The sequence below is a fragment of the Martes martes genome (assembly GCF_963455335.1).
Source record: "Martes martes genome assembly, chromosome: X".
NCBI classification, from domain to species: domain Eukaryota; kingdom Metazoa; phylum Chordata; class Mammalia; order Carnivora; family Mustelidae; genus Martes; species Martes martes.
The window spans coordinates 56,911,490-56,934,160 of NC_137897.1; the positions used below are offsets into that span (position 1 = coordinate 56,911,490).

General features: G+C 39.0%; 1 protein-coding gene across 2 annotated transcripts in view; it reads right to left on the reverse strand.

Moving 5' to 3' along the window:
• The window catches only part of HDAC8 (histone deacetylase 8), a 222,487-nt gene that overhangs the window by 144,595 nt on the left and 55,221 nt on the right, over positions 1 to 22,671 (reverse strand). Inside the window, exons 5-7 of one of the 2 annotated variants that reach the window (XM_080795435.1) lie at positions 11,271 to 11,383; positions 7,368 to 7,445; positions 6,659 to 6,767 (exon numbers count right to left, since the gene is read on the reverse strand). In XM_080795435.1, coding sequence (XP_080651561.1) covers positions 6,659 to 6,767; positions 7,368 to 7,445; positions 11,271 to 11,383 — 300 coding nt within the window. Of the gene's footprint in view, positions 1 to 6,658; positions 6,768 to 7,367; positions 7,446 to 10,397; positions 10,508 to 11,270; positions 11,384 to 22,671 lie in introns of those variants that run through there. The other variant, XM_080795436.1, reaches the window with a different exon arrangement.

Here is a 22,671-nt window from a genome sequence, read left to right on the forward strand (position 1 = left end):
GTGAAAGAAAAACCTATCATCATTAAAACATCTCTTCTTTAAATATTAACATTAAAAGTCAATAGTGAGTGGAAACATTTCACTTAAATGTCCTTTCGTGACGTCCCTCGGTTCTCATTTTATTCCATTGGTAGTGGATGAACGGCTTATAGCATGGATGAAGAATCTCTACCTGCATGTAGACACAGCCTTCTGCCAGGATCAAGAGATGATATAAATTAGGCCTACAGTTGCAAAAATGCATCATGTTAAAAATCTTTAGCAGTACCAATTTTAAAAAACACATATGAAATGCCATGTAATACTATTTACTTTCTAAAATAGAAAGTCAGGATTTTCTCCATTGAAAATAAAGGAAAAAGCAGATTCATAGAATCTCCATGTTTCCAAACTTTAGGAATTTAAATTAGGAATAGTAATTAGGAATTCTAACATAAGAAGTAAAATCTGGCAATAGTTATTCTTATTTTCTATCCATAAAATTACAAATGAATTCCTCAGGATTAAGAGATTCTATCCCCCCCCCCAAATCCCAAGTTGCACTTTCACGAACATAAACACGATGAATTATGTATACTATAAATCATGTGGCTCATACACATAAATCTAAATGGTTTCTTTTATAAGGGGTTTCTGTAATTCCCTGAGATAAAATTTTCCAAGAAGTCTTGGGGATGGTATTTTTTTCCTTGTGAAAAAAATTCATAATTCTAGGTGACACTTTGGGGACAGGGTAGCTGGTGGTTAACAGGCAGACAGATGTGGATTTAAACTCTGGCTTCACCACTTACCAGTTGTATGACCTGAAGCAAATCAATTTTTCTAAGCTCTAGTTTTCTCATTTGTAAAATGGGAATCAGATTACCTACCTTTGTAGGCACTCTAGATTATATGCTGTCATAAGGATCAAATGAGAAGGATCAAATAAATGTTCTGTGCAATTCCTGACACAGGCAAGCGCTCCCTTGGAGCTAAGCTCCAGGGTGGGAGTCTAATCCATCTTGTTTACTACGGTCAGTACCCAGATACAGTGCCGGCATAAAGCAGATGCTCAATAAATATTTGCTGAATGAATGAACAAAACAGTGTTATTATACTTAAAGTTACACAAATCCCCTACTTGTGTGGTAGCTCCCCACTTTATTTTTGTTAATGTTTTAAAAATCTTATAAGGTGACTTGAACTGCTCAGTTCTTTTTGTAGTGAGGTCGGAGTGGCTTCAGAGAGGTGAATTTTGGCTCACACCATAAACACATACTACTGAGACATTATCTTAAGTATTAGTGATGGTGTCTTCTCTTCCTTGTTGATAGCACTGGAGCTCCATATAGATGGACAAAAGGAATTCCCCAAAGGAATAAAAACTTAGGCTTAAATGAGCTCTTCCTTTAATGAGCTTGTCGCTGTCCTAGAGAACAAGTTCTTTCTGGGTAGTCTACTCTGGTTGGCCCATGCACAGTAGAATTAACATTTGCATTTAGCAGTTGAAGAGCTATAAAAAATTATTTACAACAGAGTAGTATAATTTTTCTCCCATAAAAGAAAGGAGGCAAAAATAATAAGTTTTTTTTTTTCACTTCTGGGATCTTGACATTTTTCTTTAGGTTAGTGGTCACTGAGGGGGAAGAAAGGTTTCTTTCAGTTTTGAGCTATAGAATGTAAGCCACAGGACTCAAGGCAGACAGGCCAAGGACCGAATACAGGTAGATTTTTACTTTAAGAAACTACTGTTAGGAACCTTAGTTTAGCAGGATAAGATCATTTCCTTGGTTGGGTTGATAGCTCTCACTAGCAAAGTTTTGCATATGTGGACATAAAGACTGCTCTCGTGAAAAGTCCTGTTTAACAGAGCCTCTCCTTAGTCCTATTCATTGTGAAGTTTCTTTAACAGTGTGTTTTCCTTTTGGTGAAATATTTATGCGGTGGCTGTACTTAATTATCTTATTAAGTTAACAGTTGAATATTCTTAATAAAATGTGAGGGTGTTTTTTTCCAAAATGTTGAACTGTCCACTTCAATATATTTTGTATCCATACACACCACATAGATACATATATGTGTGTATATCTATATATGTACAGATATATAGCTTTCCTATGAGGTATATACTAATTGGATATTTATTAAAGGATGTTTTCTGGCTATTGGGGCTATAAAACAACAGGTAGGATAAAAACTAAGAAGCTTAAGTACAGCCCTGAATTTCTTTTTCAAACCACACATATGTCATCATAGTTCACAGTAAGCAAGTAGTTTGGTCATTTTGCAAGATTTGAGGTTTCAGATCAAAACCTCTCTAGAACCCACAGCAAGGAAGTACACATCAGTATCCTTCTGTCCCATAGTCCTCAACTACAAATGCTCCCAACATCATCAAAGCAGCGTTTTGGGTAATAGCTTAAACATTATTAAGACTATCTCAGGGGTGCCTGGGTGGCTCAGTGGGTTAAAGCCTCTGCCTTCGGCTCAGGTCATGGTCCCGGGGTCCTGGGATAGAGCCCCACATTGGGCTCTCTGCTCAGCAGGGAGCCTGCTTCCTCCTCTCTCTCTGCCTGCCTCTCTGCCTACTTGTGATCCCTGTCTGTCAAATAAATAAATAAAATCTTTAAAAAAAAAAGACTATCTCACGTTGCATTCAGATACAGTTAGAAAGCAAGAACAAGTTAAACATAGGTAGAGCAGTATTTCATCTTTCAGATGACATAGTTTGGAAATCAGCAAAACCCTCCCTTTAGCAAATCAGCCTTCCTCTCCCATCAAACTTTGTGTGTGTGTGTGTACATGTGGCCAAGGAGGGGGAGTGGGATTTCATGTAAATCAAGAATATAACCATTGTCTCTCTACTGGGCCCAAAGCTTCTATTTGAAGGAGGACGTGTGCTTACAAGAATGATGTTAATATTCCTTTATGTTAGTTAAAACAGGGTTCTACTTATAATACCAACTCTAGTAACTCCCATGAAAACTATGGGAAGATTTTGGGAATCAGTGACCCTTACCCTTCCAAATGAGTGTTGAATGACCTAGGTATCTCTGACTAAGATTATCTTTTACATAAGATGGAATTCAAGGTCTTTTGGTGCTGAAAATGTCCATGTAGATTCCTTATCTAGTCTATTAAAAAAAAGAAACCCTAAGCCCCCTCCCCCCTTTTTTTAAATTAAGAGGGTGTGCCTGGGGCACCTGGGTGGCTCAGCAGGGGCTCAAGTCCCGATTCCAGGGTCCTGGGATCAAGCCCCACCCCCATGGCGGGCTCCTTGCTCTGCGGGAAGTCTGCTTCTCTCTCCCTCTGCCCCTCCTTCCACCTGTGCTCTCTCCTCTCCCTCTCTCTTTCTCTCAGATAAATAAGATCTTCAAAAAAAGAGGGTGTGCTCAACCTTAAGATGAAATCATTAAGTCAGACTAGCTGGCAAAGTCAAAGGAGGCTATGGCAGAGGAAAAAGCCACACAGGAAGAAAGGATAGGAAAGACAAAAGGGCTCATGAATCCCACAGGGAGTGGCAGTTCAGGAGCAAACTAGAAATTGAGTGGCAAACGAAAATTAGAGCATCTTTTAAGTGAACCAGCAATAAGAGATCTTTTATTTTATCACAGGTAAGGAGCAAGCCAGAAAATCAGTGGGCTCACGGAACATAAAGGATTAAATGGAGATAGCAGATATACTACATGACTTTTTTTTACATGAGTAAGCCATTCCTATGTTGACTCTATCTTTTGAGGTAGGCAGATGGGTCAGAGGTCATAGTAGAAAAAGGGCAAGAGACTCTGCTTCCCAGCAACAAGCTACAAGTAGTCAAAAACAGAATGACTGGAACTAAGTGATATAGTTACCAGGGCTGAACCTCTATAAAACCACTTAGTTGGCAAAGAGTGGTTTTTTTTTTCTGTGCCTCTTTCCCTCTACTGCTCCACTAACCCAGTTTCTGCTCCTCTGAACGCTCAGAGTGCTCGTGCTCTAACCCTTTCAAAATCTGCTATCAAGAAAGCATACATCTCTGGCAGAGTGAAGGTTAGGAGGAGGGGTTGTGGCAAAATTCCATTTTAAGGCCTATCTCTCATTGTAGAATAAAAGCGCATTTCCTGTTAAAGGAATTTCAGGTGACAGATGGGAGAGATGTTTGGGTCAGGAAGCCTTCTTGGCACCCTTGGAATCAGAGCTGCCTTCACGTAACGCCCTGAGCACACTTGACTTCTGAAAGAAATCAAAGGGGACAATTATTGTACCTCTAATGAAAACCCGGAACCTGTTATCCTGGATGATCAGTGTGTAGATTGGTGGTGTGCCTCCATGAGGCAAAAGGAGCTCTGGGAACCATAAGGTGATGAGTGTCTGGTACTTTAGGAAGCAAGCTGGAAGAATGTTTAGTCAGTGCTGGCCTCCCGTACACTACGGTGGGGGCAGCAAGATGGTTTCTATAAAGGGAAGTCATATGTGATCTTCCATGGATCTTTTCTTTGGGGCTAAATTCACTTCTTATTTTTTATTTATTATTTATTTTAAAAAGATTTTATGTATTCATTTGACAGAGATAGAGACAGAGAGAGATGGAGAGAGAGAGAGAGAGACAGCCCGAGAACACATGTAGAGGGAATGGCAGAGGGAGAGGGAGAAGCAGGCTCCCCAACGAGCAGGGAGCCCAATGTGAGGCTTGATCCCAGGCCCCTGGGATCATGTCCTGAGCTGAAGGCAGATGCTCAACCATCTGAGCCACCCAGGCGCCCCTAAACTCACTTAAAAAAAAAGGATTTTATTTATTTATTTCACAGGGACAGACACAGTGAGAGAGGGAACACAAGCAGGGGTAATGGGAAAGGGAAAGCAGGCTTTCCGCGGAACAGGGAGCCCCAATGTGGGGCTCGATTCCAGGACCCTGGAATCATGACCTGAGTTGAAGGCAGATGCTTAATGACTGAGCCACCCAGGTGCCCCCCTAAATTCATTTTTTAAATGCTTCCAATTAAGTCTGATACTGAGGCTATATTAAAACAGGAATTACTATGGGATTAAACTTTTTTTTTGTCCCGTAGTAAGAACTGGTTTAGAGAAAGAGAAAATATAAGGGAGCAACAGACATTATGCTCATGGAAGGAGGGTGAGTAGATTTCCTTGGGAGTGGGCACTCCCCAGGTCGGCAGACAACACTTAGCTCTTCTAGGCAGTGAAATGCCAGACTGATGGGGGGCTAAAGGTAGATCTCAAGAGGTTTTATGATTGGCAGATGGGCTTCAACAGGGGTACGTGTAAGGTAATCTATTTAGGGAAGGCCAGATACTACAAACTCTCCCTGCAGGATGGTGGGTGCTGACTTTTCATTTAAGGCCCAGGAACTAGCAAGCTCTAGGAAACCCCATGGACACAGCACTGAAGAGAAAAACTGAGTTTCTTGCTATGGTGAAAAAAGGACAGAAAGTGTTGAACACTCGCAAGAAGGGGATTAAAAGAAAAACAAAATAATTCTCCTTTTACACAGCACCACAGGGTATCTTCATTGGTGAAGTTACATAAGCAGCTCTGATCTGCACATCTCAAGAAGGACAGAACAGAGCCTGAGGGGAACAAAGAAAGGCAATTAAAACCATCAATGGCAGGCTCCAAAAATAAAGGCCTTTTCAGTCTGACAATACAGAGGTAGCCAGGGGACATGATCAAAATCATGAAGAGGCTAGAGCTGCTGCTTGATGACTTGGCTTGCCAAATCTCTTGAGCTAAGAGTCACCTTTGAAGCATACAGTTTTTATTTTTTAATACTTCTGCTTTGTTTTTACAACTGCTGGTGATGATGGCCAGTGCAGGCTCCTTTGGGAAGCCCCTGTTTCCACCAGAGGGTGGGAGAAATCTGAGCTGAGTGAGGTAAGAATCAAAAGCACCTCCATCCCCATTACTTACCTTAAGTAATGTTGACTTGCTGACTTCTAGTCAGACCTACTTTCTCTCCTGCCAATGTCAGCAGTGAATTTGTACCGGCCAATTGCAATTTTTATGAATATGAGTTTACCCCCTCCCCCTTCCCCGTTCTGTAGGGCTTTTCAGCCCCAATGGTCTACACCAAACTGTCTGCCTACAAGTGGCTGTAATTTGATCCCTAACCACAGTGTAAAAAGAACAGATTTCTGACCTCAACTGTAACACAAAGGATAGAACTCAAGAATAATTTGATCCTTAACCACAGTGTAAAAAGGACAGATTTCTGACCCTAATTGTAACACAAAGGATAGAACTCAAGAACTCGTAACGAAGAACTTTCTAATATTCACACCAGTGGATGGAAGCAGATCTCCATAATGGGAAGCGGAAATGAACACTGCCAGGCTAATGAAATGACATACATGCAGCTTCTAGCTAAGAAAGTAGCACACAAGGGATAACCCAGGCCAGCTTGGAAGCTCTACTCTCGGGATGACCTTAGTCAGATGGGGCAGCAAGTCAGAGCAAACCAAGAGTGTGGCTCTGTTCCAAACGCTCGGCTCTCCTAAACAAGGGATGGCAACCTGATTGATGAAGTATAATGAGCAGTGTACAAAAGCTACATAGGTATACCGTGGTGCTTTTTTTCCCCCCCCAAACTCTTCCTTGAAGACAAGAATGCTGTGAGATTGGGGGCCCTTTCATCCTAAAGAAATGTGATGCACTTGTTACAGGCTCAGTGTTACTACTGTACCTTTCACAGATGTGGTAATACTTCTCATCCTGTATGCCGTCCTGAATGGGCACGTTTACACTGTAGTACCGTCCCTTCCCTAGGCCAACGTCAGACACGTCACCTGTTCCTGTGAAAGAGAGGAGCATCAGGAGCAGTTTTAAGGGCACAAGCATTAGAAAACTCGAAGGATTCTCTGACAGGAGTCCAGGACAGTAAAAGGTCAAGTAGAAGAATGGTCCTGGATTTGTGACGATTTCTAAGGAAATGAAATTAAGACAAATAATTTAGAGAAGTAACTGTTGTAAACAATGTTGGGGAAAGAGAAAAACCATAAGAAAATGGAAAAACCTTAGTTTCCACTCGGCTAGATCAAATTAAATAACAGAAAAAGATGCACTCCTTTGCTTGGTTTTCCATATGTTTTGGATTGATCTAATATTAGTATGTCATTGCACTTATCAGGATGTTAGGAGTTACACAGGGTATCTGATAGGACAGTAAGTGTAAGTGAGCTGTCTGTTGACAGTCCATAAAAGGCATCTGGAAAAAGAAACAGTATTACATTCCTATCACTGTTACCTGAAAGGACCTGTGTTAAAATTCTGCACAGAGTAACATCAATAAAGTACAACCGGCACGGAACTCTCCAAATACAAAACGTAAGGATGCAGAGAAGAGCTGCAGCATTTCTTCTTCAAATGTAATACTGAACACACAGATTACTTGCCTGGGAAAAATCCCGGGGAGAATTTGTGCAGGGACACTGTCATGACTTTGGAGGTGAAACTGAAGGCATCTTCTACACCTATCAGAGGGGGGAAAAAAAACAGCAGAAGAATCACTTTATATATGCAACTCCCGGTTTGGGACAACTGAAATGCTAGGAAGCAGCTGTGGAAAGTAAGAGAGAGGATAGCAATAATAAAGCTAACAAGCTGAGGAGTAAAAGGAACAAGACCCTTCAGTCTTTGATCTCTGTTGTTACAGGATGAGGTAGAACTCTGGCCCCAAGGGAAGTTTTGGGGTTCCTTTTCAAATGCATGGCAAGTTGTGATTGGACTTGCCCTTTCCAAGCAACAGGATGTCCAGGCTCCCTTAGACAACCTCTTCTAAAAGGTGTGGAAGGCTTGAGCTCAGAATCGAAGCATTATCAATAGAGCTGAATAGAGGGAACTGGCACCATCTTGGAAGTTTTATGTTTTGTTTTGTTTCAGTGGTTCTAGTTAAATTCTTGGGATTTTTTCCCCCTGAAGAAGTACAATGTGGCAATCCTTTGAAAAATACGACCAATACAAACAGTAGGCATCATGTAGTGAAAACCTAATGATAAAGTGCTTCTCTGTGATACAGATTTGGCTATAAATGCAGTTCACCCAAAGTCTAACCAGCTTGGAGTACATATTTCTTGCCAAAACATGGAAGGCTAACAGTCCTGGCTCCTCCCTTAATAGCACCTTTATAATTTTAAAGCTTGAAGAAGGAAGGCTGGGGAGGGTGCTTTTCTAGAAAGGAGTCTCCTTTCCATTTAAACAGAGGCAGAAAATGAATAGAGGCCTGGGAGAAGGAAGTAACTGTTACAAGCCACTACTTAATTTCAGATAAGTGCACTGCCCACCTCCATACCTTTCTTCCCAGAATCACATATGGTCATATTATATTCAGAGAGTCCATTTGTAAAATGGAAGGACTATTAGCAAATTCATGTACTATCCTCTTTTATACTTCAAATAAAGAAACTGTCGCTGTGTTTACTTAATGCTTTCAGTCTTCATTAGAGGCCAAAAGAGACCTTAGAAAAATAGTAACTGTATTTGTGTATCACAGGTATGTTTGAATTTCCCAAGCCTTATGTTTTGCCCTAGGGAGGCAGTTAAAACCAGTTAAAGGCTCCAGGCACAAGGCATTAAGTAAACAAAATAAAACAAAACAAAACATATTAAAATTGCATTTTAACTTAGAAACTGAAGTATAAACAAGGACAATTCATAAAAATCCTGATTATTTCTTGATCCAGAAAGGTGGTACCAATTTATCCTTCTATTGGTGGTGTATGAGGAGGGTTCCCATTTTCTCACACCCTGACTAGCAATGGGTGCTATTATTATTAAACTTAGGCAGAAAATAGGATCTTGTTTAGTTTGCGTTTCTCTGAGTGTTAATGTGTTGAGGACCTTTTCGTATGTTTAGTAGTTCTTTGTATCTCCTCTCATGGGAAATGCCATTAGGTATTGTTAGCAAATCATACTTTAAAAAAGGGACATAGACAGATAGGTGGAGGGTTATGGGGCTTGGTGTGAAAGAGAACAGTGGTTAGGTAAACAAAAGAAGGTGAAAGAGAGTGAGGACAGGCTAAGAGTGCTGGTGAAGCCACCACAGGATGCTGGTTATGGAATCATGGGAGATTTAAAATAAACCAAATGTGTAAGAGTTTGGAGGCAGGGCAGAGGTCACTGGAAGGGAGGTGCTGAAGAGGGGAAATAAACTGAAATGAAACACACCATAAAAGTTGGCTAAAACAGGAAACTCTAAATGGTGTAGAAATAACATTGCAAATGGAAAGAACGGTTTCAGGTGACAGTCATTTCATTCTTACGTGGTTCAATAGAGTTGATTCTATTCTTGAGCTCTGATACTAATAGTTTGAATTTCATACTCATTCATTCATTCAACAAATATTTTACTGAACCACTGCTATATGCATAGTTCTGTTTGTTCAAGCCATTGTGCAGGACAGAAAGAAGTAAACAACTTGATCTCTGCTCTGGAGGAACTGAAAGTTTCTATGGGAGGAGAAGACATAGACACATTAAAGATTTAACTAACAATACAAGACAATATATAATTAAATAGCAAATCAGCGATATAAACAATACAGGACTTGAGGAGGGGAGAGAACTTTCGGGCTGGAGTGGTTAGGGCAATTGTGCTACTGTTGGAACTTGAGCTCCTGGAGAGAACTTGGAGGAAAAAGCAAAACTAAGTTAGGAAAGAATAATGCAAAGTCAGGGATGGGGGCAGGAGCACTGAGACCTGTCTGGGGATCACTGAGTGGAGCAGCCTGGACAGCAGGTAGTGAGTGAGAAGACTGGAGAGAAGAGGCAAGGTCTCTTTCAGGCAGGCCTCAAAAGACAGGGCGAAAAGTGTGGACTTTACCTCGAGGAGCATTGCTTTTTAAAGTGTGGCCTGTGGACCAGCTGGACTGTGGCTAAAATGTAGCTTCTTGCGTTTCGTAACCAGACCTACTGAATCTGGATATCTGGTGGACGTGGTCCAGGAATCTGCATTTTAAAACAAGCTTCCTGGTGTCACCATGCTACATATGTGAGTTTGAGAACCAGTGCTACAGGCCAAGGGTTGGCCAACCAAGGGGCTACATGGCAAATATTCTGGGCTTTGCCAAGGCTTCATGGTCTTGATTGCTCTTTTTTTTCCTTTACGACCTTGTAAGAATGTAAAAAATTAAAATAAAATAAAATAAAATTCTTAAATTGCTGGCCATACGAAAACAAGCCATGGGCCAAATGTTACCCTTGTTATAGGCAATAAGGAGACTCTGAAGGTTTTTGAGCAAGGCTGTGTTTGGTGTTGGCTGAGTATTCAGATATTCAGTGGGCATGGTTCTCAGAGTGGTATGTTGGTTGTTTTAACTCTTTTCTCTGTTACCTTTAATTTTCTGTCACCATTCCATGGTAGCATCCATCTAGATGAACTCCTTGGGGAGGTCTCCCCCACAATTTCTTCCTTCTTTTTCTGTTTTGGCAGGAGAGCTGATCCTATCCTCTGTCATATACTATTCTTTTCCTCACTTATGCCTTGATTATGTTAGTTTGTCTCCAAAAATCCCTGGAAACAGGGAAGCAGCAATCACTGGTGTGGGGGGAGAGGAGGGAATATCCTTAATTAATTTTATCAGATAAGTGTTCCTAGGTCAATGGAAACATGGGTCACACACAGGATTTATTAAAGAAACAGCAAGTGGGTAACTGTCCCTGAAGCTCTACATTCTAGATGGAAAGTACATAGGAGGGCTTGGGTTACATCCTTCTGGTGGAATCTTCTAAAGGGGCATTAATGGTCTGAGGCAAGTCAAGATTCTGCTGCTGTTAAAAGTTACAGGAGATGCCCTGAGTTTGTGCAGCACTAAATATTTTGACATTACAAAGAAAGTGGCACAGATTCTGTTCACTGCATGAGTTGATATTCCTGTTGGTGAAAAATTCAGAGTGTTAGTCTATCATACACTCATTCAATCTTAAGAGAAGGAACGAGACTGTCAGCTGCAACTGCCAATTTCACTTAGAATCTATGCAAGGGGCTTGAGGGACGTTACTGAGCACTGAGTATACACTTGACAAGATTCCCACTTCTTAACGTTCTCTACTGGAGAACTTTGCTGGTGGAGGAGAAGGGAGGGGAAATCACAGGAACCTGGTATTCTAAAGCATCTTTGTCAGCATAGGAGGAATTACATTAGTTAGAAGAATCTTTCTTCTACCTACATTAGGATTCTCAATTAGAAAAATTTCAATTGCAACAGGCATTTCTCCTTTTACCAGTCGCCTAGAAGCAGCTTTACTGATAAAAACCTTCTGTCCTAGCAGCAAAGCACCTTTGAAAGTGAAGGGCTTACCATCTCCATGGTGCAGATCCAAATCCACATAGAGAATACGGTCAAATTTCCGTCGCAATCGTAATATTCCCAGGACAGCATCATTCAGATAACAAAAACCAGATGCTTCATCTCTGTAAGAAAACAAGTTGCTACAGCCAAGAGCCAAAAGCAATCCAAGGGAGTCTTTACAGCCAAGGATCTAACCCTTGAGATCTATTCCCTTACAATTCCCCCTTCTTTTAAGAAAAACAAAAATCTACCTACACAGATTACAGAGTAAAATGGCTCAGAATGATCAGAAGGAGTGTTTGGGTAAATTACACATTCAAGTTGATTGGTAACATTTTCCAATTTAGGATCTCAGATTTTCAAAGAATTAGAATATTATAACTATATTGGACAAAATAGCACTTTTCTCTAATCATTCAGGAATGATTGTAAAAACCTGTGGTACCCTGGGGTCATCATGATGAATGCTGATTATCACTTACAGGACTTTAAGAAAGCTAGAATCTAGAAAGGGCTTTGAAAATCATCTTGCTCAGCCAGATGTAGAAGATGATGGAGATTGGAGTCTCTGTACTGAATCTATGACATAACCTAGAAGTTGTTTCTTTCTTGTTTGAGTAAGTTTTTGCACTTGTTGCTCATAAAAGCTGAGTGTAGAATGTACAAAAGCATAACCTCCTGGGTGGCATGTGGTTGCCTTTCGGTAAATGTGATTATTACAAGACTAAATCAGCCTCCTCTAAAGTTACTGTTTCCTTCACTAAAATTGTCTTCAGCGACTTCACTGGTGTCCTTTAACTTTTCCGCTATTGGTGATACCATGTCACTTTAACTTCTTGTCAACATTAACCTACTCTTTTATTAAAGAGTGACCTACTCTTATTAGCCTACTCTTTTTTATTAAGTTGCCATTAAGTCTTATTGAGTAAATGTAAAAGAGCATTCTTTATCATCAAAAGTGTATTACAGCTTATTTTTAAGGCCTCATCCTAAATGCTTCAATCTCTTCAGCTTCCACAGACATTTTATTTTATTTTTTATTTTTTTCAAAGATTTTATTTATTTATTTGACAGAGAGAAATCACAAGTAGGCAGAGAGGCAGGCGGAGAGAGAGAGAGGAGGAGGCAGGCTCCCCGCCAAGCAGAGAGCCCGATGTGGGACTCGATCCCAGGACCCTGAGATCATGACCCGAGCCGAAGGCAAAGGCTTAACCCACTGACCACCCAGGTGCCCCATACCCAGCCCATCTTCCCCCAAGTTCTCCCTGATATTTGACTTGAAACAGAATTCTAAGCATGAGCATCATTTAAAATAGCATTTTCAGTACTATGAGATTGTAAGACCTTCATAGTACCTACAGAATGCATAAACTTCTTCATGAAATCTCTTCCATAATAACATTTCATATTCTGAACAATACCCTGGTTCACAGGCTGAATCAATGAGACACGTACATTGGCAAGCAGGAAGTGGGTAGAAAATATCACTAAACATTGATTTTTCTCATGAAAGTGAACTCAGTGATCACCTAGCAAAAAATAGCTTGGCCTTAGATATGCAACCAGGAAGAAACCAATATGAGAAAAAGATTCGGCCACCCATAAATTCTCTGTAAATAAGAGTTAAATATGTGACTCTGAAAGTTCCTGGATGCTGTTTTCCAATCATGAAAAGCTTACATTTTATAAGTCTACTGTCTTAGCATATCAAAAAAGAGAAACATCAATAACTTTTGGATAGGTGAGATGGGACATTAAGTGTTAGGCAAAAAGAGGAGTGTATAGCATAGGGAATGCAGTCAATAATATTGTAATAACTTTGTATGGTGACAGATTGTAACTTATTATGTGGATCGTTTTGTAGTGTATAAAAATGTTGAAACACTATCATATATACCTGAAACCAACAGAACACTGTATGTCAATTATACTTCAATAAAAAACAAATAAAGAGGAGGGAGAGGGGGAAGAGGAGAAATGCAAATTAATACAGCATATACCTTTCCCCCTCAGAGCCCACAGTTAAGTCAGGGAGACAAGTCGTAAGCACAGAAAAACAAAACCAAAAAAACAAACAAGGCAAGTAGAAATAATACAGTATCTAAAGAAGAATACCAATGTCTCTAAAAACCTCCTGGCCCCCTACCTTTCCTCTGAGATGTTATTTGTTATTGATCATCCTCTCTATGACAATAGCTTAGATAATATTAATAATGATGATGTCTATAATTCAGAAAGGCCTTTGCATGTACTATTTTCCTAATATGTTCTTAAAGGAGCTCTATTCTCACTGGATTATAGAAATAAGTGCTTAGATAAATAGAATATTCCTAAAGTTCCCAGAAAATAAGGAAATTAAACTTTGAATACTTTTAATGTGCCAAAAGAATATTCCTACAGAAACAAGCTCAAATGTTTTAAGAATTCAAGTTGGCATAATTTAGGTAAATCTTTGGCAGACAAGACTGATTTAATAAATTTGGTTTACTAAAATCGGTTATGTCTTTTCTAATTTATCAGGGTTAAGTATAATATACATGTAGATTTTTATTCTATTTGAGCATATTCCTCCTAAATTTATACAGGTTTACTAATTAAATGAGCTAACATTACTTCTACTTAGTGTTTGAGACTATGACAAATGTAAATTTGTTCAGCCTAATTGAGTCATTATTCTAAGGAACTTTATTGCAACAGCAATTATGTTTTGTAGTACATCAGCTTGAAGATAATTTACAAGATCTTTAAGTAACTGAAAACTTTGGGCTGATATTAAATGAGTTAATTAATGGATATTCATTAGATACCTAGATCATTTCTAACTAAGAGAATGCATTAATTACTAAGGATAATTTTGGCTTTATATGCTTTTGCTTCTTTATTTTTACATGCTACAGAGAAACTATGTATTTGGGTCTGTTAATGAACATGTTCTTTTTGGTCACTTATATAAGTTGTACTATAAAGGATATGTATGCATACAGAAAACGGTAGAAGACTGACAGAAAGGGAATTTTATCTGTTGAGATCAAAGTTGGCTAAGGTTTGATGAGCTTATTTATCAGATTTCCAAAAAGAACTTCACTATCAAATATTATATACTGCTGCAAAACTAGAATTTGGTTTTCTCTTTGCTAAAACACAATTTTTTTATATTATTGGTCTTCTCTTAATAACAGGTTGCAAAGGTTTTGCTTCACTAAGTAATCCTCAATAACAGACTGCAAAGGTTTTGCTTCACTCTTTAAGTAATTTTCCTCAATAAAAAAGATTCTGTGTCTTACTAGAATAAACTTACATGGGTTATGCTGACTTTCTTATGGCCTTGATTACTTAAGAAAGCAGTCTTCTTACTTAGGAAAGAGATGAGGTTCTTTTTCTTTCTTTCTTTCTTTTTAAAAAAATATTTATTTATTTATTTATTTATTTATTTGAGAGAGGTGGAGAATGAGAGCCTGAGAGCAGGCCAGTGGGGGCAGGGAACAGAGGGAAAGGGACTGCGCTTAACAATGGAGCCCACTGAGGGCTCGATCTCAGGACTCTGAGAACATGACCTGAGCCAAAACCAAGAGTCGGTTGCTTAACTGACTGAACCACCCAGGCGCCCCAAGATGTGGTTTTTCATGGTCATATTCCCTCCTACATTTATGTTAAAAATATTTTATCATGGTTTTGGTTAAGTAGAGAACCAAATACCATTTTTCAGTAATCCATCATCTTATCTTAATCGAATCCCAGAAGGCCCTGGAAAATCACAAAGGATTTGTTCTTTCACCTTATAAACAGAGCCGTGCTAGAAATAATTGTGTTTATTTGATACGTTACTATTGATGAGATGCACGGGAAGAGCTGCCAAATCAGAAGAGATGCTCCGCTTTCCCTGGGTTAGACTGGTATTAGGCAAATTGTTATTAATATAAATATTTCAGAAATTGTATATTGTATAGGAAGTTCCTAAAGACCCATCAATGTCCTCACTAGCAATGATTTGTTTCTATTTGTCAGAGTCCTTATGCTGCTTTGTCAGATTTTAGATGACTACAGTATAGTGTTTTCAGTTGTAATTTTAAAATTTTTAAAATGTTAACTTGGTTTCAACTTTTCTTCTTTATTGTGAATCTCACATCTGCTAGGCCATTAGTTTCAACTGGGGGGTTCTCAGCACTTACCTATGGAATTTTATTAATATATAGATGTTTAAGACCTATTCTGCTTAACTGAATCTAACTTGATATTTTTGATATATTTTGGGGATATTCTAACTGTGTGCTCAGTATACTCACGATATATTGTATCAGGTTTATTGTAAGTTACATTTAAGGGATTTTTTGTTTTTTTTTGTCTCTGTAGGGATTATGTTCACCCATTTTTATAAGTTAGATATAATACCCTGTCTTCTTTGAAAACAGGGTTAATCATTATGTTTATGGACATTCTGTCTAAAACCTTTTTGGGATTGACTTTTATGTTGTTTTGCATGCCACAGAAACAACTACATGTCCTTGTCAGTTGCATTATTGTTCTTGTAATGAAGTCTCATCAGATCTTTCATTTTTAAAAATGATCAGTAGCAAGTTAACCAAACCTTTTGTACGTCTTTTGCTACTTACAGATGGTTTTGTGTATTTTCATCTGATGTCCCTGAGAGCACTTGCAATCAGGTACAAGCTAGAGTGCTTCATTCTCAACAAAGAAAGGTTATCTCAGAGCCCCATGGAAAATGATTTTGCCAAGTATCGAGTACAGGCTTTTTATGGTACAGTTGAAACAACTTTGAGACCATATCAACAAACTGAGTCAGGATTTCAAGAACTCTAGTTGACAAGTAGACGGGTTAGTGAGACCGCTGATGCAAGGTCGAGTGGAACAAAAACTAATTACACAGACCTGAATGAAACTGATGAGGGATGATTATGGATTTTGTTTAGAATACTGCTGATGGTTTAAAGCAGACAGACCCATAAATACAGAGAACAAACTGATGGTTGCCAGAGGGGAGGGGTGTGGGGATGGGCAAAATGGGTGGAGTGGGAGGTACAGGTTTCCAGTTGTAGAATGAATAAGTCATGGGAATAAAAGGCACAGCATAGGCGATGCAGTCGATGATGTTGTTTGGTGACAGATGGTAGCTAGGCTTATGGCAAGCAAAGCGTAACCTATGGAGTTGTGGAATCACTAAGTTGGACACCTGAAAGTAATGTAACATCACAGGTTAACTATGTTTCAATTAACACAAAGAATATTGCTGATGTTTTAATGTTCTGTTTTCTGGATGCATAAGGGACTCATTTCTTTTTTTTTTCTTGCGTTATCTATAACTCATAATAATTTAGCAAACCATGCTTCTGCAAACAGAAATAACACACTTATAAATGATACCTCACTGACCCTGCCTGAGCCCTCCAGGATTCAGAAACTCTTGTCAAGCATTCTTATTTCCAGAGCAATATAATTATCTGCATAGTCTCAATAAGAATGATCTGTCCTACCTGTTATCAGCACATGATTGGAAACATTTGTTATATAACCAAGGCCGTGCCTGGAATGTCCTACTTGTCAAAGATGCTCACTGAATCAGAGATGATCAGACACTTTTAAGGAACTAAATTTGGCTTTATTGAGCAATGCATACAATGCCCTCTTGGGAAGACTAGCCTGGTACCTGATACCTGGCTTACAGAGTTCCCAGTCTTAGAAGCGAGTAAGGAAGGTTACTTCCTGGCAAGCCCTGGAAGCTTAGGATGTGTTGGAGACCCCAAAAAGAGAGGAATTGCCCCAAAATTATAAACACTGCAGATAAAATCTCCTTAGCTTGGGTTCCCAGCTTTAACAGGCTTTTAAAATTTCCAAGTGAGATTTCTTATGAAAACTTCCAGCAAAACAAGCTTAAGAAGGTCTAAATGGTAAATTGTCATTCTTGCTGCACCTTGGTAAATAATCAGGCTAAATCTGATGGGGCTGATTTTTATTTTTAAGTATTTGTTATTGAGGTGAAATGTACATAATATTAAAATCACCATTTTAAAGTGTGTAACTCAGTGGCATTTAGTACATTCATAATATTGTGCAACTTCCACCTTTATTTAGTTCCAAAGCATTTTCACACCTCAAAAGAAAACCTTGCACTAATTAAGCAGTCATTCCCTATTTCTCCCTCCCACTAGCCCCTGACAACCAGCAATCTGTATTCTGTCCCTACAGATTTACCTATTCTGGACATTTCCTGTAAGCGACATCATACCCTATATGATCTTTTGTGTCTGGCTTCTTTCTCTTAGCATGTTTTGGGGGTTTGTCCATGTTATAGCATGTGGCAGTGCTTCATTCCTTTTTATGGCTGAGTAATATTCCATTGTATGTATAAACCACATTTTGTTTATACATTCATCTGCTGATGGACTTTTGGGTTGTTTCTACTTCTTGGCTCTTGTGAATAGTGATGCCGTGAACATGTGTGTACAAGTGTTTGAGTACCTCTTTTCAATTTTTTTGAATATATACTGAGGAGTGAAATTGCTAGGACATATGGTAATTCTATGTTTAACTTTTGAGGACAGCCAAGCTATTTTCTATGGCAGCTGCACCATTTTACATTCCCACCGGCAGCATACGAGGGTCCCAATTCCTCTACATTCTCATCCACACTTGTTATTTTCTGTTTTGTTTTTTCAATTCTAGCCATCCCAGTGGGTGTGAAGTGGTGTCTCACTGTTAATTTGATTTGCATTTCCCTGGTGACTATTGATGTCAAACATCACTTTGTATGCTTGTTACCATTTGTATATCTTCTCTGGAGAAATGTCTATTCAAGTCCTTTGCTCATTTTTAAATTGGGCTATCTTTTTGTTGTTGAGCTGAATGAGTTCTTTATATATTCTGGATATCAGACCCTTATGATGAACTGAAGTTCATTAAAATTGATGAACTTCAATTTATCTATTTTTTTATTTTGTTGCTTGTGGGACCAGCCTTATTTTGAGTTCAAGAATAATCTTTCTTTGAGATTATCACTGATAAAAAGGGATGTGACTGTTTAGAGAAATTTCGTGTTTCAAAGGAAAACTCACCTATCGCACACCATTCCAGGTTATCAGAAACTATTATCTCTGAGCTATCATCTCTTCATAAACTGCAGGTTCCTGATGAGTATGCAAACTTTGTCTTCTCTGGTAGAGATATAATTGACTTCCTTCCCCATGTGGAAGAATCAGTTTTGGTATTTACTTGGAAATTGGACTGGACCTTGTCACCCTGCCCGAATTGTTTATCCTTAACCAAATTTTCTATTCTTCCAGTGTTCTTCAATATTTGGCTAATATCCTCCAAATGAACTTTTCCAATTTTTATTCCTCCCATCTGACTTGAGTCACCAAGAACTAAAACTTGATGGCCCAAGTCCTTGTGTTGCCTTAAAGCTTCGTCTCTTCTCTGGGATGTGAAGCAGTCCTGCAAGCTAAAGCCCAATGAGTTGATATAAATCTGGAAGAACTGGTCACCACATCAGACCATGTATGAGTGGAATTCTCCTTGAACAAGCTGCCACCTAGAACATGAAGGCTGTCTGAGGAAATGCTCAGGTCACGCATGTCCTTCTATGAGAGGTAACCTAGACTCCAGACAGTGTCACCAAGAACACTGACATCTTTGCTCCATGAGTGGTGCTGCAAAATGTATTTTCCTCCACTGATGTCTTAGAATTCACTTGACTGGTTACCTTCAGGGTTTAATTCTTGGCTGCCTCTTTTGTGTAATAGACGCTTTTATATTTTTTTTTCCATTTTAGTTTTCTCTCTTTTAAGATGTCTGAACTCCAAACCCGACAACAACTGACTTTTGCAAGTACCTCTCAACAGATGGTTCAACTGGTTTTAAAGGAGCAGCACTAAGAGTGCTCAAGAGACTATTTCTTAGACCCTGCTTCACCATACTCAGGAGGGTTACCATTGCCTCTAAGTTGCTTGGCAATAATACTTGCCTCGAACAGTGACATTGTTGAAGTTTATCTGAGCCCTGTGCTTCCCAGAAAGCAATGATGTTTAAGAACCTTGGCCCCTTTTGTTTTCCAGGAAAAGGTGAATTGCAAGATACCATCCCACCCCAGCATATTATTCTAAAATAGGACTATTCTAAAATTTCCCAATGACTCCCATAAGACTTGCAAGGGACTCCCTTGTTTACCTGTCTCTGTAAAACCCCAGGCTCCCTTACTTTTCTTTGAGATATTTCTCATTAATAAATGTTCTCCCTATTGCAATAGCTGAATAAAATCATTTCCTCATTGTGCAGGGCATTTCTCTTTCACATCAGCAACACAAATGTATTCAGAGGACAGACCAGGTTCAGCAAACATACTTCTGAAAACTCTTGAGAAATGTGTCTGTAGCATTGTGGTTAGGAAATTTTTTAAAAAGTAAGCTCTACACCCAACATGGGGCTTGAACTTATGACCCTGAGATCAAGAGTCATATATTCTACCAACTGAGCCAGCCAAGCACCCCAGGCAATATTTTTTTCCTTTACCAGAAATATCTAGCTTCTTAAATGCCCTGGTGGACTGTAAGCCGCAAAGTCAATTTTTAAGAAAAAGCACAGGGCCCAGTCAACTGCATTTACTTGCATGTATTTGCTGTTTTTATGTCCATTAGGCCAGAGATCAAGGATGCTTGGATCATGAATGGTATTAAGACATTTTTTAAAAAACATCATGTGGCTACCTCACCCAGGCAGAACCAGATACCTGCACTGTTCAATAGCTGCACTGTTACTGGCAAAGATTTTACAACTTTTTTTTTTTCAGTCCTGGTATCAAAATTCAGCATCATAGATTTCCAGGGTTTACTTATTTGGCCCTTCCTATTTTCTCTTTTAGTGTTAGCATAACTCTTATAATTCTTGACTTTCATTATAGCTATTTTGGAACCAGCTGGTAGTATGGTTTGGCTTTTCTCTGCTGTTGGCATATAATAAAAATAACAGGCAACATTTATCAAGTGATGATCCTGTGCCAGGAACTGTCCTAGGTGCTTTCAATGTGTTAACACAATCAATTCTCACAGTGGCCCTGTGAGGTAGATACTATTATTATTTCCATTTTAAAAATGAGGAAACTGAAACAGAGAGATTAAGTATCTTGTCCAAAGTCACGTAGGTAGGAAGCAGTCGGTCTTGAATTTGAATTTAGGCAGTCTGGTTCTTCTGCATATAAGCTTAATCACTTTGGTAAACAGCTATGATATTCTTCTATCAACATTTGTTGCTTTTCCTCTCCTTCATAGTTTCTTTTACCTCTCCTTCATGCCTATTTCTGTCTTCATTTCATTTATAAGGTTGCTGAAATTAGTCTATCAAGTCAGTTTCCTCCCACCTCTTCGCCTGTCTTTCATGCACCACTTAACTACTTTTTCTGCTAGCCTCTCCCCTTTGCCATTTTCTGACTTGAATTTAAAAGCTTTTTGGTCAAAAAAGGAACCACCACAGATCCTTCTAGTAGAAACTTTTCTCTCCAGATTTCTCCTACAATATCCCACCAAACTTTAATCATTTCAACTTCCAGGTTATGTGGATTTGGGACAAATTTTTTTTAATCCCCCCCAAAGGCAAGTAAATGACCACGGCCAAATTTGTACCAGTTGACTTTGTGTTGGTCTAATTGGGTCTATAAACCCAATTTAGCTACTGTCTTAGCACCTTTGGATTTAGAATTTATACAGGAATATGTGTGAAAAAGGATTAGGTCAAGAAGGCTCTACTTGTTAATAGAAACAAATCCATTAACTGTGTGACAAAACTAAAAACGTTATCCCGGAAATAAAATAAATGTGACAGCAGCTAATTCTACACAGTTCTCACTCTTTCCACATCATTTGGCATGATAAGCAGTCTGTATTAAAGACAAATGAAGGCTTGGGAGAATAGAAATAAGGTAATATTTGCCTGAAAATGAATCAAGAAAAGGGACTATGAATTCATTATGGTGAAAAGTGCTGGAAGGCCACTTTAAGAATTCACAGACCACGGGGCGCCTGGGTGGCTCAGTGGGTTGAAGCCTCTGCCTTCGGCTCGGGTCATGATCCCAGCGTCCTGGAATCGAGCCCCGCGTCGGGCTCTCTGCTCGGCAGGGAGCCTGCTTCCTCCCTTCTCTCTCTGCCTGCCTCTCTGCTTACTTGTGATCTGTCAAATAAATAAATAAAATCTTTAAAAAAAAAAAAGAATCCACAGACCACATTTCCCTTTGGATAATTATATGTTCCAAGGTAAACGAATGGGAAAAGTGGAAAGTAGTTCTATTTACCACCAAGAACCTTAGCTAGTTTATAAATAAAACATAACATTTGCACTACAGAAGAGTCAAAGTGGTGAGTAAGTCCCTGATAATTGCTGTAAGATTAATTCCGTTGGGGAATAAATTGAAGAGACAGGTCAAGATGAACTCAATCCACTTGTTTCCTTTAGACATGCAAAGTCCCATTTTTTGGATCTAAACGTTTTAGCACAGTTTTCTCTGATGACATAGAATTTTCATGTTCTAAACTATGGTTTTATTCAGTAAAGTATAGATTAGCAAGTCAAAGTCTTCACTTGGCTAGTGAATTTTTCTTTTATATCACTCTGCTTTCAGGGAAGGAAGTAAATGAGAGGAAACCAAACAATTTCCCATAGTAATTTCTCAGCATATACCCCAGGTTCAGTGCAGATTTAGTCAATATCTGGAACTTTTGGTGATCTTATCCAATTAGAATCAAGGGTGCAGAAAAACTGTGTAACTCTGAGTGCTAGTAGCAACATTCAATCAGGTCCATTCTACTGTGCTTAAAGGTTGGAACATAAAGAATAGCATGGAGGACATTAGGAGAAGGAAGGAAAAATGATGGGGGGGATCGGAGGGGGAGATGAACCATGAGAGACTGTGGACTCTGAGAAACAAACCAAGGGTTTTGGAGGGGAAAGGATGGGGGGTTGGGTGAGCCTGGTGATGGATATTAAGGAGGGCAGGTATTGCATGGAGCACTAGGTGTTGTACATAAACAATGAATCTTGGAACACTACATCAAAACCTAATGATGTACTGTATGGTGACTAACATAACATAATAAAAAAACCCAAAAGCTTAAAGAATATGTATAAAACAAATAAAAGGGCTGGTGCAACTGTTCCCTAAACCAGAGAGTTGATTAACCAGAACATTCCATTCCTGAGCATTCTGGTTAATCAAAAATATAACTTTTTACTTTAAGCTCTCAATTAATGGAGTTAAAAGCCTCAATGGTTTAGACATCAATACTGAGTTGAGGAATTAAATGTACTCTCTTCCTCCACAAGAAAAATAACATTTTATGTATAACTGATGGAAACCGTGCCTGCTCAACCTTTCCAGTTAAATAGAAAAAACACAAAAGCATTGGCAAAGCAG